The sequence below is a fragment of the Pezoporus wallicus genome, unplaced genomic scaffold (assembly GCF_028554395.1).
Source record: "Pezoporus wallicus isolate ANWC-B61680 ecotype Strahan unplaced genomic scaffold, APGP_CSIRO_Pwel_v1 contig_8542, whole genome shotgun sequence".
NCBI classification, from domain to species: domain Eukaryota; kingdom Metazoa; phylum Chordata; class Aves; order Psittaciformes; family Psittacidae; genus Pezoporus; species Pezoporus wallicus.
Window position 1 is genome coordinate 2602522 of NW_026640148.1, and position 14224 is coordinate 2616745.

The following is a 14224-nucleotide window of genomic DNA, read 5'->3' on the forward strand; positions in this document are numbered from 1 at the left end:
CATAATTCTCTTGATCTGCTTGAAAAGTAACAGGCTCAGCTTTCTTCTAAACTAGGAAATCCCCCCCTAGATAAAGCCAAAATAAGTGGGTTTATAAAGAACAAACCACCTGCTTTACATGTACTTAATGCTCACATCAGCTCCAAAGGACTCTCTTCGGACAGACAGCAGGCAGGAAGATGCTCAAACATTTTAATTTAACTCCTTAAGCAAACCATGGACTCCCTAGAAACATGGATCTGCAGAAACCTCTTACTAACACTGCAAACCTTATTCCTGGTACAGCACTTGAATCCATCAACAAGATTTGTCATCCTCCTCCCTTTCCATCAGCTCCCTCCTGAAGAGCAGTTCACTTCTGCAGCTTTTTCTAAGTCAGGCTAAATGGGATCCTCGATGCTGGAGCTGTAACAGGCACGACTCATCTGAAAACGTTTCCCCTCAGTTTGGGAAGTGCTGCATGACACAATGAGGAACAGTGATATTTCCCCGTCTCACAGCCTCTACGATGGCCATTGTTGACTAGGGCTGCATCACTGCTTCTTTGTGGGTCCCAGCTTTGAGTACAACTTTCCTTGTACTTAGCAACATGGAAAATACCAGTTTAATAAGGTAAGGAAAAGGAAAGAAAAATAGGAAAGAAAGGGACCTCATTTGTTGTGTTCAACAAAACTTCTGGTCCCACAAACAGGGATTCCCTCTCAGGAAACTAAACCTTTCTAACTTTTTTAAAAGCTGCTGCTGGGGCTTTCAGGGCAAGGAGGGTCCCTCTTCAAAACCACTGACCTCAAAATCTTATTTGTCAGGCAAATCAAAGATATCTTTGGTATGAAATGATATAACACAATTATAGTTTGCAGTGAAGTTTTAAAACAGGCCGTATTACCTACTATTTTTCTTCACAGCTGGTAAAGTACTAAGCCTTCAGCTAAAGATCTTGGAAAGCCAACTACTGACAATGCTGAAAACACCATCTGATGAGCCATTCCCACAGGTTTTGTGACATTTTGCAGCTGCTGACAACCTTATGAGCACTCCAGGCTCATAAGGTTGAAGAGGACAAGGACATCTCTCTCTTGGGAGGAGGTATTGACTTGATGTCTTTGACTACCTCCAGGCAGATGGAGAACCATGAAATCAGACTTTGGCAAGTAGTGGGAAGAACTAATGGAGTTTCAAAATAATCTTATTTAAATACTTAGTTGGATATTTGTATTTCTGCAATATGTGATATTAAATATTTAAGAGCTCTCAAAGAACTGGATGTTCACGGCTAAGTTTTGTCCAGATACAGAAATTCGTTACAGATAAATCACTAAATTTCCACAGAACTCCTAGAAAAGGCAACATTTAGTAGTGAGATTTAAATTCTCTAAATTCACCAGTGCAATACTAACAGGATGTCAGAGTATCTACACAGTTAATTAACTTACAACATTTTGCTTAAGGAAACAGATGGAAAAGTTAAACAACTGCTACCTTAAGGTAGCCTTAAAACGCAGACAGATTACTGAAAATTCAAAGCCACAAGATTTGCCTTTATTGACTAAAACTTTATTTAGCCAGTGAAGAGTTACTAATCGAACACTACTCCTGAACCAGTAACCTCAGTGCTAGGAGGCATCTTGACTACGGCTTTCTGGTTTATTACATGGTGATTAGGAAGTTTCTGCACAGCTGCATTCCCTACTCACAGGTACCTGGGCTTGATCCATATTAGCCCCAAAACTGAAAGCCAACAGCCTGTTCCCATGCTTACTGCCAGGGACAAGGGCTAAATCCACCTCCTTGCTGGCATATACAAATTACAAACCCCTGTGTGATTATAAATGCCGCAATAATCTAACAGTATAAAGTACCATTTTGATCAGAAGCACTTTAAGCTAATGCATTATTTAACATTTGCCTTCTAATTTAAGCTCCTAGACTTCAAAGTCACTGCACAGAACTGGAGTTCCCTCCTCTGTACCTAGCTACTGGGATAAAGTCAGGATTGACTGTATTTGTCTTTTTTCAGATTTCATTCCAAGGATGCTCTCCATAGGACTTGTGTTCCCTGGTCACAGTTTGCTTCCCTACTTTTAACCCCTGTAAGAAAACCAGTCCTTCCTTTCCCCACACACATTTCCAGAAGTATTCAAAATGTTTCTACAAGTACTTTAATAATGAGAGAAAGACCAGTCCCTAGCTGTTGTATCCTGTAGCCCTGAAGTGCAGCTGTACTGATGGTGCTGTTTGTAACCAGTTTAGCACAAATGATGCCAACACCCTGAACGTCAAGGGAGAGGCCAGGAAGGTCCTGAGGATGCACTGAGAATGAAGTGCCATCAGGTATCCAACCACAGCCCAGTGTTATTAGCCAGCATATGGCTCCAGGACCTAGGCTGGAGAGGGAACCTGCTGTGAACAGGCCTGGAGAGGTCCTGCAGGTCCCTTCTCCGAAGGCACCCTCCCCGTTACTGCTGCATCACAGGGACTTTCCCACAGCAGTGATGAGAACTCTGGGTGCTGCCTGCCAAACTGCTACCAAACCAGATCTGCATACATGGTTAAAACAATGTCTATTTAGAAAATGACTTCTCAGTATTTATAACCTAGTGAGGAGAAACTTCAGAAAGTATTTGCTGAGCTTGGCTACTCCTACAGCTATTCATGTGTTTATCTAAAACCTCACTTTACACTGATTTTTTAGCACTGATTAAGCTCCACTTCCAAATGCAAAACGGAACTTTAAGGACTTCCATCCAAAGCACATGCAAAACTGTATTATATCCCACTAAAGCAGAGTGAAGAAGAAAATTCTAGCTTGGTGGCAGAAGATCAAGTCAGAAATTTTCTGGTCTGGAACAGAAGGGGGTAACTCACTTTCTTCTTCCTCATGAGGAATCAATTGTCCATCCCTCCTGGTGTATCTGTGCTGCAGTGGAGCTCAATCCTGCCTAGCTACAGGCTCTGTGTTCCCTCTGGCCTACACTTACACGCTGGCTGTTGCATTCCTGAGGAGGCCAAGCAGTTCCTCCAAGAGAAACATCTGGAGATCAGGAGTCACACTGGCCAAGGTCTGCCCTGGCCAGCCACTGCCCGGGTCAGCCCTCTGACACTGCCGGTCTCATGCTCACAGTCCCTCACATCACTTCCCAAGGCACCCCCGTGTCACGCTGCCCAGTCTGAGGAGGCTCACGAACAGCCAGGGCAGGAGGAGCTGCTGGGAGCCGGGGTAGCCCTGGCACCGTGCCGCATGTGGCTGATCCCTCCCGGGGACGGTAGACTGTAGCTGTGCCAACTCGCTTGTGCTTGGGCCCTGGCATGGGTCAGTGGCCATGGACCGGCCCGGGGCTGCAGCGCTCCACATACAGGCGGTGTGAGGCAGCCCTGGGCACTCCTTGGGAAGGGAGGAAGATCACCTGTCCACAGGCTCCATTCCTGTCCTTTTTTCCAGGTACAGGAAAAACAATCCAGGATGTTTCAGTAATTATTTTTTTTTTAAATAAGCAATTAATTAGTTAACCTGTCAGAAATCTCCACATATAAAACTATCTCCCTTCTTCCTGACATGGTAAAATACTAAAGGCTTCTAGCATGCTCTGCACCATTGCTCTGGCTCAGCAGAAAGCCCAATCAAGGCACATTGCCCAGTCTGCACAAAGGATTAAGTTTACCAATAAAGCTGCAACATAAAACTGCACAGTGATGAAATGAGATTTTCCAACTAGGCTTGGTGTGTCATTTCTCAACACTGCTGTCACAAACACCATTAGCGTCCTATGTAAGTTTAACTGATACAGAATACGCCTACCCCCAAAAACTCATTTCTTTCATTGTTGACACTGTTTTCACCAATAAGGTAAGGGCAAGCAGCTGTAGCTGAAATCGCTTTTATTTCTACCAAACAAAATTTCACTCACCAGCTTTCAGTTTTATTGGATTATCTATGTATCAAATTGATTATTTCTGGTTATCACACTATTAAAAATTTTTGAACTACCAAACTCTACCCTCTCACTTTTTTTTCTTATTAAAACATAAGTAGAAGGAAAAAAAAACACCAAAACCACAAAAAACAACAAACAAAAAAACAAACCAAAACCCAAAAAGCATCTTCTCACCCTTCAGCAACTGTCTTGGTGGTTTGGTTAGTGCCACTCAGTGACTGAACTTCCTTAAAGCGTCCCCAAAGACCACTGACACACTGAGCTGCTGTGTGCCAATCACAGTATCTGAAGATGTGAGTTCTTTTGGCCACTGCGAGGCAGCTGCATTGGCCTGAACCTAAAGTCTGTAGATAGAGATTCAAGATTTTGTTCCTACCTTGCAACAAGCTTAGGGTGTGCAATGGCACAGGACACGATGGGTTACTACAGCCTAGCTGACACAGGCTAATTTGTGAACTCGGTAATACACCTGAAGTCTTACATTCATTAAAATGGCTTGGATACATTGAATTTGATAGCTCTGCTCTCAGCTCAAAAGTGAAAGGTAATTTCAGAACATGCTTCTTGATTACTAAAGGAGCTTCATGTCCACTGTCATTTACAGATATACTTCCTCTGGAAAGCAGTATGTTTTTCTTTCTCTTTGCTCCTGAATGCTCTTCTGATGAAAGGAAAGTCGCAGCGTAACTGAAAATTTTAAGCTGTATTTGAAACTGACCAAACTTCTACAAAAATCCTAAACCCAGAAAAGCTGATGAAACTTGCTGATAGCAGCACGCATAATTCAGCAAGCCCATCCATCAGATTTGCATAATATGATTTCTGAAGTAAGCTAACACAGCTAGAACTAATAATGTCACAACAGATTGGGTGTGGAGGAAAGCAGATTCCCCCTGAGCCATAAATAAGATGTGAATACGTTCTAGAACACAAACCCAAGACATGGATGCAAACTATGAAGAGGGCCACTGATTACGAGGATGACTTCAGACAAAAGAAAATACTGTTGCTCTTGCAGGTTTCAGAGCAAGCACTGAACAAAACAACTATCCCATCTCTGTGTGCACACTGCGTGCACCATGCACAGGAGGCTGGCGAAGTCAGTGGCCGGCAAAAAACATCCTGAGTGACTTCACTGACTGATCAATCCAAAAGTCACGAGCTCTGATAACCTTTGCTCACCGTGATCCTATCCAGAAGCTTCAGAAATTACATCATATCAAACCATCGTATGTCGGCAGAGCTGTATAATGATAAAATCAAGATGTGTTCAAGCTCAACCCACTGCCAGCAGGAAATTCTGTCCCTCCCCACAGCCTCAAGAGGCAGTTGGCTGTTGCAGAAACTAGCATCCGTGTTTGAGTATTGTCAGGTTATATTTGTCTTCTCCATCAATCTTTCCCAAATTAGCATCCCATTCCTTTCCAAATACTAGTCTATGGGTTGTAGCATATGTGACCTTAAATCCAAACTGATGCATTATTGATGGTGAAGAAATGGCTAAATTGATGTTGTCTTTGGAATCGAGTTCTTGATAAAGCAGGAAGCATTTGCTTCTGCATTTCTCTTAAAGTAATTTGATTAAAAAAATCTTTTAATACTACAGACTGCTCAGGAAGATGCTCCTGGCTCTGACCTTTTTCCATTGGTTTGTCTCCCACTTTGCACCCATTGCAGAACTGGCTCCTGGGGTGCTGCTTTGTGCATTTGGACACCCACAAATGTGTTGTTTCGACATCTGTCCTTTCACAGTTCAGGGAACTCTGACCAGCAATCAAATTGTTCAGAATATGACCCTAGTTCTGTAAACAAATGAACCACTGTTTGCCCTGGCCATGTTAACAGCCACCTTCTCTGAGTTACTGGTAACAAAGAAGACTCCAATTGATAACATCCTGCAAATTTAATAGCTTGGTTGATGTGAGGAGGCTGCGCCTTCCTGAAGAGCAATAACAAAGCATCCTGAACAGTAAGTCAAGTCACTGTCCTGGGCTGGTACCTCGCGGTGGCCTTGGTGAAAGCAGAATGTCAAAACAGTATTTAAACAAACAAACAAACAAACCAACAAAACGAAAACCACAGGAAAAGAACAGCCCCAAAACCCCCAAACACCCATTGTTGTGTTTTACAAAAAAAGAAAACCCGCAACTCAAAGTTGTTTTCAACAGCAAATACATAATTCTTCCTTGCAGATGACCTATAAAAACGTTTTTGTTTGGTTCTTTTAAAGTACACAGCACTGTGCTATTTTTTTCCATTGACAGCGTATAAAAGACCACACAGACCATCTCTTTCCCACTATAGAAGTTCTTCCCTTTAAACCACATTTCCTTAAACTATAGGAATATGAATAACAGAAAACCTGATCTTTCCTGGCTTTGTTGGCAAGGTACTGAAGACCCACATACTTGGTGCTATGCAGATGACACATGAAACCTGAACTGTTAAAACTCAAAGTATTAGTCATTGAAATGGAGTACATACCACAGAAAAAGCTGAAAACAGAGTGACTTAAAATATATTCTCCTTTTAAATAGTCCAGTCATCACTTATCTTTTGCACTAGTTCTCCAGGCATCTCAGCCTTGCTTTGGTAATCTCTCATCTGAAAATATAAACCCCTTCCTTGTAAGCTGCATAAAAGCAAAACCCACCCAAGCCAGGGTTTCCTTTCTACTCTCAGCTCACCTCTCAATTCTGTCAGTGGCTCTACATGCTGCTCTGGCCGCCCAGCAGAGCTCCACAAAACAAAAAGGCTCCCCGAATGAAAAGAAAAGAGTTTGAATGCTTTCAGTATTTTCACGTTTCTTTGTCCCAACAATGCAGCTCTGTCCCCCGGGAATGAACGCATGCGGCCCGGCACAGTGGGGCATTCTCCAGCTCTCGTCCCCGCAAGCGCTGCTTGCGGCTGCTCCCGGGAGCCGTGCTCCGGGCTGACCTGCTGTGACCCTGGGGGCCGGTCCCGCGCCCCAAGACCCACAGACCCCACAGCCAAGGAGATCCTGCTTCCAGCACCGCCCGCATCAGCCAGGGTGGGCAGGGGCAGGAGGATCGCTGAGCACAGCACCGCAGCGCCAACGGGGAGAGAAAACAGTGCTAATGCCTCCAGCAATGCCAGGACTGATGGAATTTCCTTTAGATGGAAGGACGGGAACTGCTGTGCGGTTCACTGCTATTTTATTCACGAAGCACCCAATTTTAAAGCCAACCAAATACGATAGTGAAACTGGGATATGCACGCAGGCTTTCAAGACCAAGCACGTTTCTCTCTTAAGAAGAGGAAGTTCCCTAGAACTGCCTTAGTGTCCAATAAACACAACCATTAAATGCTAAAGAGATTCTAAACATTACTGAAAGTTGATCTCAGCCAGGTTTCCTCCACTGCTCACCCCATATGTACAAGGCACCTTCTGACAACTTGTCCAGGTTCTGTGTCGTTTGGGACAAATTCCAGAACACTTTGTGGAGGACTATCAGGAGGAAGCCTGATCTCAAAGCTCCCTGGCAGGAATCACTTACCAAAACTGGAGAAGCCCTAACTGTAAGCCCAAAAGTCATGGAGTTCTGGTATTAGAATCTTTTCTAATCACTAAAACATTCAAACCACAGATTCTCTGCATGCATGGAGAATCTCTCAACCCAAAATCTCTACCCCCACAGCAGGAACAGATCAAACACTTTAAAGACAAACAGCACCTCAGCAGTGCAAGCAGCTTTCCCTGGTTTAATACTGAGCCCAAGCGGGGCCACAAACATCGCTTACTACAGAGCAACAGCAGAGGAAAGAAGTCTAAGTCAGTCTCATGAGAGGACAGAGAGAAGACGCTTGAATTCAACCCTCTGGCACTGCAATAGGCAGCAGCTTGCAGGCTGATTTTTAAAAAGCAAACTCCAGCAGCAAACACAAGTGCTGAGCCTGGGCATCCGCTGGGGACCCAGGTCCCTGCAGAGCAAAGCGGCCGCACACACAACCCTAACACCGAGAAAGGAGAAAGCCCGAGACGTACGGTTTGGGAGGCAGGCAGCGAGCCCTCCATGCTGGGTGCGCGGCGAGGGAAGCGCACGGTCTCACCCCGCACCCCGCTGCCGGCCGGACATGCCGTACCACGGAGTTATGTTAGCAGAGACCAGCCCCAGCCCTGCCAGGCTGAGTTCTGCCCTGACAAAGCAGGACCTTGTAATACGAAGCAGCAGTACCCTGGGCGTCTTGGCAGAAGCCCCGAACGCATGGTTGAGAAAGCAACTGCAGCTCTGAACAAGCGAGGCATGAACGCGCTGCACAAGAGTTACCGAGTCTGCTAAAAATACTTTGTCACTGACCCCGTCAGGAGCACAACTGAAGTGAGAGTCTTGTTTTCTGCAGAATAATAAAACAAAAAAAGCAAAATGTATCTGCTGGCAATGATCTTAAAGTTTATTTAAAACAAACAAACAAAAGCCCAACATAGTCTCAAACAGGAAAACACATCCCATTTTCTTCCAGCAGGAAGACTGCTGGTTGAATGACATGCTTCAGACCTCTTCTAGAGCTCTGGGCAACCTGGAACCTCAGAATCTCTTCCTCTGTACCCTGACAGAGGAGGTTGCTCAGGCTCCCCTGACAAGTTCAGGAGCTAACTAACTGCATACAAATTCAAAGCCTGCCCTGACACAGCATGGGAGCATCCTGCTCTGAGCAGCCTCAGTGCCTGGCCACTGGCCCCTGCACAGCTCTGGGGTGCACTATTGCAGTCAGGATGCCTGAAGAGCAAAGGAAGCTGTCGGATCAGAAACGTGGCTGAAAGATACAAAGCATCTGAACTGTGCCTCCCTGGCAGGACAGAGATTCTTCCAGAAGCAGACAGGGAGCCCTTCTCCTTCCCTCCTCTGCCAAGAGGAATCTACGAGGCACGATGGGCAGAACAGATCCCAGGCAGGATATGGGATGTGAAGAAGCCCTCTGGGGAAAACACACCAAGAGGAGGCTTTTATTTTATGCCTTGAGTAAGCATAGCAAGTACATTTTGGGCAACTGTTGGGTGGTGAGACAGTTTATTCTTCTGGGGAAGGAGAAGTGAGAGAATTTCCCTCCTAGCTTACTGCTTTCTAGTCAGACAACTGTGTTCACCATCTATTCATAACAGATCTATCCTTAAAAATAAAGTTATTTTTAAGAGATGTTAATTTATTCACCAGGCATGTTTTCACATGGAGTATGTTCTGTTAATTGCTAATCAGCCCAGTTGTCTGTACCACACTCATTTAGTAAAGTAGAGGTGATGCTAAGTCTAAGAGACACCACGCTGTGTACTCCCCTCACAGTTTTCCAGGTCACAAACAGGGATAATCTACATTAGCATATTCTCTGGGTTTGTAAACAACCACCTACATAGCAGCAGTCTGGCAAGTTTATAAGGATCCTGTTCCAGGGGCAGCCTGCTCTGTTACAGGCTGTTCCAAGGGGGCCCACCAGGATTCAGCCCCCAGCTCCCAACCTGCCAACTACTCCCACCCGCAGCCACTGCCCACTGGCACCGCGCTTCCCAAACCCCACTCGAGCTCCATGTGCACACAAACACCTCGGCACATGCTGCTCCCTCCAAAAGGTTTTCCGGCTGCACAGCAGCGCCACAAACAGCACACAAACAAACAAACATACAAGCCTTGAACTGGCACTGAAGCAAAACTTGTTTCTATGGGAATTAGCTCATAGACAAAAGTCTTAAACTTCTGTTCCTTTTAATCAACAGCTTGGAAACGAAATGGCAAAGGCAGCATCTTCCCCATCTGAAGGACACACGCTCCCTCCAAGCAGCCTGTGCTGTCCCCAGTTCCAAACACTGCCCTGCACAGTATTTTCCATTAACCCAGCTTATCTGGACTGTTTGGCAGTTAGAAGAGGGTAGTTGAAGTTACACAGCAAATCCCACCAAAAGCCCTATGCCTGTATTGCAGCCGGGCAACCTTCAGCACCAATCTCACGACATGGAGCCATGTACAAACCGAGCAGTGATGTACTTCTCCTTGTACCAACTCTTGACTGCTTAATGACTCTCCTCATTCAGAAACCTGACCTCAAAGGAGGCAATAAAAGTTTCATAAAAAGTAGCTAGTTGTTTTCTGCTTCCTGACTGAAGGCTTTCCACACATTTCTAAATAAAATGGTCACTGATCAGCAGAAGACAGCTCTGCTTTGTTGTAACACAACAAAGAACGTACACAGAAGATCACATACAAACCTCACCCCGGAGACAGTCATAAGTAACACATGAAAATACCCTCCTAAGAAGCAACTCTGCTGAATAATTGCAGAAGAGTGTCACACCCTGTTGAAAATAGAACCGACTCCTGTATTGGCAGATAAGAGTTTTGGTCAAAGTATCCACTGAGCCACTTGAATAATTAAGTGTTGCTTCTCCATGGCTTAACAAAGTATCTGATGCAATTCACTGCCCTTTCTATAAAATGCAATATAAATCTAATTGTTCATTTTTCAGCAATGAAATTAACAGAAATAAGGTTTATAGTACTTCACAGTGAGCCTCCAGCTGAAACACAACCATGGCTGCCAAGACATCAGCCCTGCTCACTACATGCAAACTATTTAATCTTTCAGGTAATTACCTCCTGGAACAGAGAAGTTATTTAATCCAGAAATCAGGTTTACTCAGAAGAAAGCAGAAGAAACTCTAGACTGGTAATGCTCAGTAACCTGAAACGTGGCTTGACAAAGTGACAGACAGTGGCTGGTGCATGGGGAGATTTCTTTTTCAAACTATACATATGGTTTTAAAAGAGCGATACATAAAACGCAGCCTTCACAGTAACACAGACCCTGCACATTGCGCAAACTGCTTGTGTTTCACAGAGTCTAGCTGGGTCTTTCCCAATCTTCCCAGCGTTTCATTTCTATCTAGAGAAACTTCAGAAAACTGCCTTCTTTCCCATGCGTGAAGAGCTGAGTGGTATTTCCTGACTCCAGGCCTCCTGGAGGAACAGTGATATAGGGCTGTGCTGTCTCACTGGGATTACTTGCTCCTACTCCCCTGCTATCTCAGTAACCGTTTTCAGTCTATGAGGGCACTAAGGGCTCTTACCACCCACGGTACCATCAAAATCCTCGGTCTCACTCCAACAGGATTCCTGGGTTACAGCATTAAATCAACTGCAATTTTCAAAGAAAGTTTAAGTCTTGAAAGGAGAGTAAATATCTGCAACGATCTGTCTGTGCTGCAGCTGCGCACTGTGAAGTCCTGAAAGATGGGAAAGGGCACTTTCAACATTAGAAACCAACCAACAAACACACACAAAAAAACACCGCCAACAAGAAAACCCAAACACAGAAGACCACCCCAACAACAGCAAACCCACGCAATGTTCTACTGCAAATGATAAAACACCACAGTAGCTACCCAGAGTCCATCCCTGAAGTCAGCCAAAACCCGGGCCATGGTCCTGGGCTTGGACTAGACAATCTCCAGAAGCCCCTTCCAACTTCAGTGATTTCCAACTCTGGAATGCAATTTAAAGTCCTCAGTGTATGCAATTTTGGACATACTGGCAAATGAATCCAGCCACCAGATCATCATTTACATATCTTTACATATATCTACATATCATTTAAATATCTTGAGATATATATATATTTACATTTCATTTAAATATCTTGAAACAAACACTGTCAATGAAACCCGATCATGAAGGACCAGGGCATGAGCAGGATGATCCTTGAGAAATATCCAAGTGTATCAGAACTTGCCCATTAGATGAACAGTGACCAGAATTCAGGGGTGATCTCTGGATGCTACAAAACACTCTGAACAAATCAAGTGTAACACATGCAGGCTATATATATATATATTTCACTACCGGTTCACCACAGGCCAGGCTGGTCAGAGCTCCACGGCTCCTGCACCCAGGCTGTACGCGAGGCGATGAGCTGGTCCTTCGGTCTCTTCCCTGCCCCAGTTTTCCCCGGCTCACTAACCAGTCCTGTGCTCCCCAACCCACACCAACACGGGTCACATTTTCCTGTCACGTCCATCCCAGCAGCCAGGGCCTGCCCTGCCCAGTGGGAAAGCCAAGCTCCCGGTCCTGCCCGGGTCTGGCCCAACCCCAGCCCCACCGCATCGACACAGCACAGCCGAGAGCACACTCAGTAAACTGCACAGACAGCAACAATTGGCATCAGACAAAAAGGACCCACAGTAACTCAGTGCAAGAGCTTCTTTAGTTATAAGCAGAGAGCAGCATTATGATTTAGGCCTTCCATTACCCTATTTTCACCAACAGATACATTTAACACAGCTATACAGAAGGTTAAAAATAAATCCATCCCATCCCAGCTAGCAACTCAACCACCAATGTGATCAACTGTCCTCAGGAGAGTTCATAGAGGGCAAAATGTGCTCTTCAGGCTCAGACTGAGGTCATGTCTCAAGACAGCAAAGAGAACCAAACACCACAGAAAAATATTTGTAGCATGAAGCTGTAACAGCAGGAGAAAGGCAAAGCTGAGTACATGTAACTCTGGAACTCCTCAAAGGACAGAAACGGGGAGGGGGGCAGGAGTTTTAAGAATAGCAGGAACCTGGAGCACAGGAATATCTGTTGCTCTGTGCTACCCCCTGCCTGCCCATTTATCAGCTATCTCTGTTACAAGCTAGACTACTTCAAATCCTATCTTCTTCTTGGTGGGCAGAAAAGCTCAGGGAATTTCAGTAGAAATATTCATTACTTCCAAATTACAGTAAGTTAGCTCAGGTTCCCATGATTTCGCGCTGTTTCCAACAGTCAAGGAGTTAGCATGCCGAAATACAGAGAGGACACTTCTTGACATTTATGTTCTGCTATTCCAAGTGACAAGATTCATTAAAAAATGGGCTCAAGCATGCATTTGGTTATATTAAAAATCAGCATGATTTAAACCTTTAAGCCCATTATTATTTCTCCCCTTCCAACTACGTTTCTTGTTTTGTTTTTAACCAGACATAATTAACTTGCAGCAGAGAGGAGGGATAGAGAGGGAGTAACAGCAAGATGTATTGCAAAGCAGAAAATCACTGTCTCACTTAGCAGTAAGACATACTAATGGTGCAAGGCGTTTTTTTGAAGCTATAATAGCAAGTGTAGCTATCAGTGCATAGGTGGGTGCTGTGGCCTCATTCCTCCCTGCTAAAAAAATAATTTTATAGGTTAAAAGGAAGAAAAGAAAAAGTCCTATATCTGAATGTCACTGCACTCCCACAATGCAGATAGGGATCACCTGCTAAGACCTTTTCCATTTCAAAGATCTGTGCTCCTTCAGTTGGCTGCATTAATGCAAACAGCAGCACTGGAGTGGATTTGCCCGTTAGTGGATTGCAGCAGTAATTGAAAAGTCACTTAGCATAATATTCCCTTCAAAGAGAAGGCTCCTTTAGAAGTAAAGTGGCAAACAAGATATAAAGGGCGCTGGAGAATGCATGTTTAACAGTCAAGGTACAGCTGCACAAAAGAAGTTTAACACCAAGTGTCAGGTAATTTTTTTTCTTTACCCTTGGAAATGGTTGGGGGATAGATACTCATCTAAATGTTATGAATACAAAGTTTTGCTGCGACTATGCCTGAGCTATAGCTTGCAGTTCCAGGAGAGTGTGAAAACAAGTGCAGCCAATATGGAGCTTCTCAGCTGGATATGGTGGAGAAAAGAGAAGCTGCAGGAGGGGAAAATGCATCTCCCACCCTGGGATCAGTTGGTTTCAGAGGTAGCAAAATGAAGCACAGCGATTTAAAGCCATCTGCTCAATGTCATTAAGACAGAGGTACAGAACCTACAAAGCTGCAGTTCCACGGTTCATAGGTTCAATCAGGTCTGTGACTGCCCAAAGACTCCAATCACTGACCTGCTCCAACATCCCTGTGGCAGTTCCAGTGTGCTGAGATTTTAGTAAGCTAATTTCTGATGTCAGACTTATACATGACTATGTGTTTGTCCACGTCTTATTTCTGCTAGATGACTACTGACTTCTTTATCAAGCCACTTCTTTTGCTTTCCCTCCTCTGGTGCAGCTGTACCCTGTTTCAGTGCTGGCTGTAACATAAGTTTTCCACCGTCCCCTGAGGAAGCCAGGGTGGTTTTCACCTGCGGACTACAGGGCTCCTGATCATTATGAATACCCACGAACTCCTTCTTGAAATGGAGACTACCAGAAGTACCACCAAGAAAAACAAAGACAAAAGCCTCTGTCAGCTTCTGAATCAAAATAGAAAAGAAATATGCACACAGCAAATTACCATGCACAAAGAGTGTTAGCCATTCTACATCTTCCTTAG

The 14224-nt window shown here is 44.6% G+C and overlaps 1 protein-coding gene across 9 annotated transcripts in view; it reads right to left on the reverse strand.

Moving 5' to 3' along the window:
• TMCC1 (transmembrane and coiled-coil domain family 1) overlaps window positions 1-14224 on the reverse strand; it is an 82463-nt gene that overhangs the window by 24266 nt on the left and 43973 nt on the right. The window contains exon 1 of one of the 9 annotated variants that reach the window (XM_057417721.1): window positions 7939-8554. The exons of the other annotated variants lie outside the window; for them this stretch is intronic. Within the exon in view, the coding sequence (XP_057273704.1) occupies window positions 7939-7968 (30 nt within the window). The 5' untranslated portion in view covers window positions 7969-8554. Of the gene's footprint in view, window positions 1-7938; window positions 8555-14224 lie in introns of those variants that run through there. 9 annotated transcript variants of the gene reach the window in all.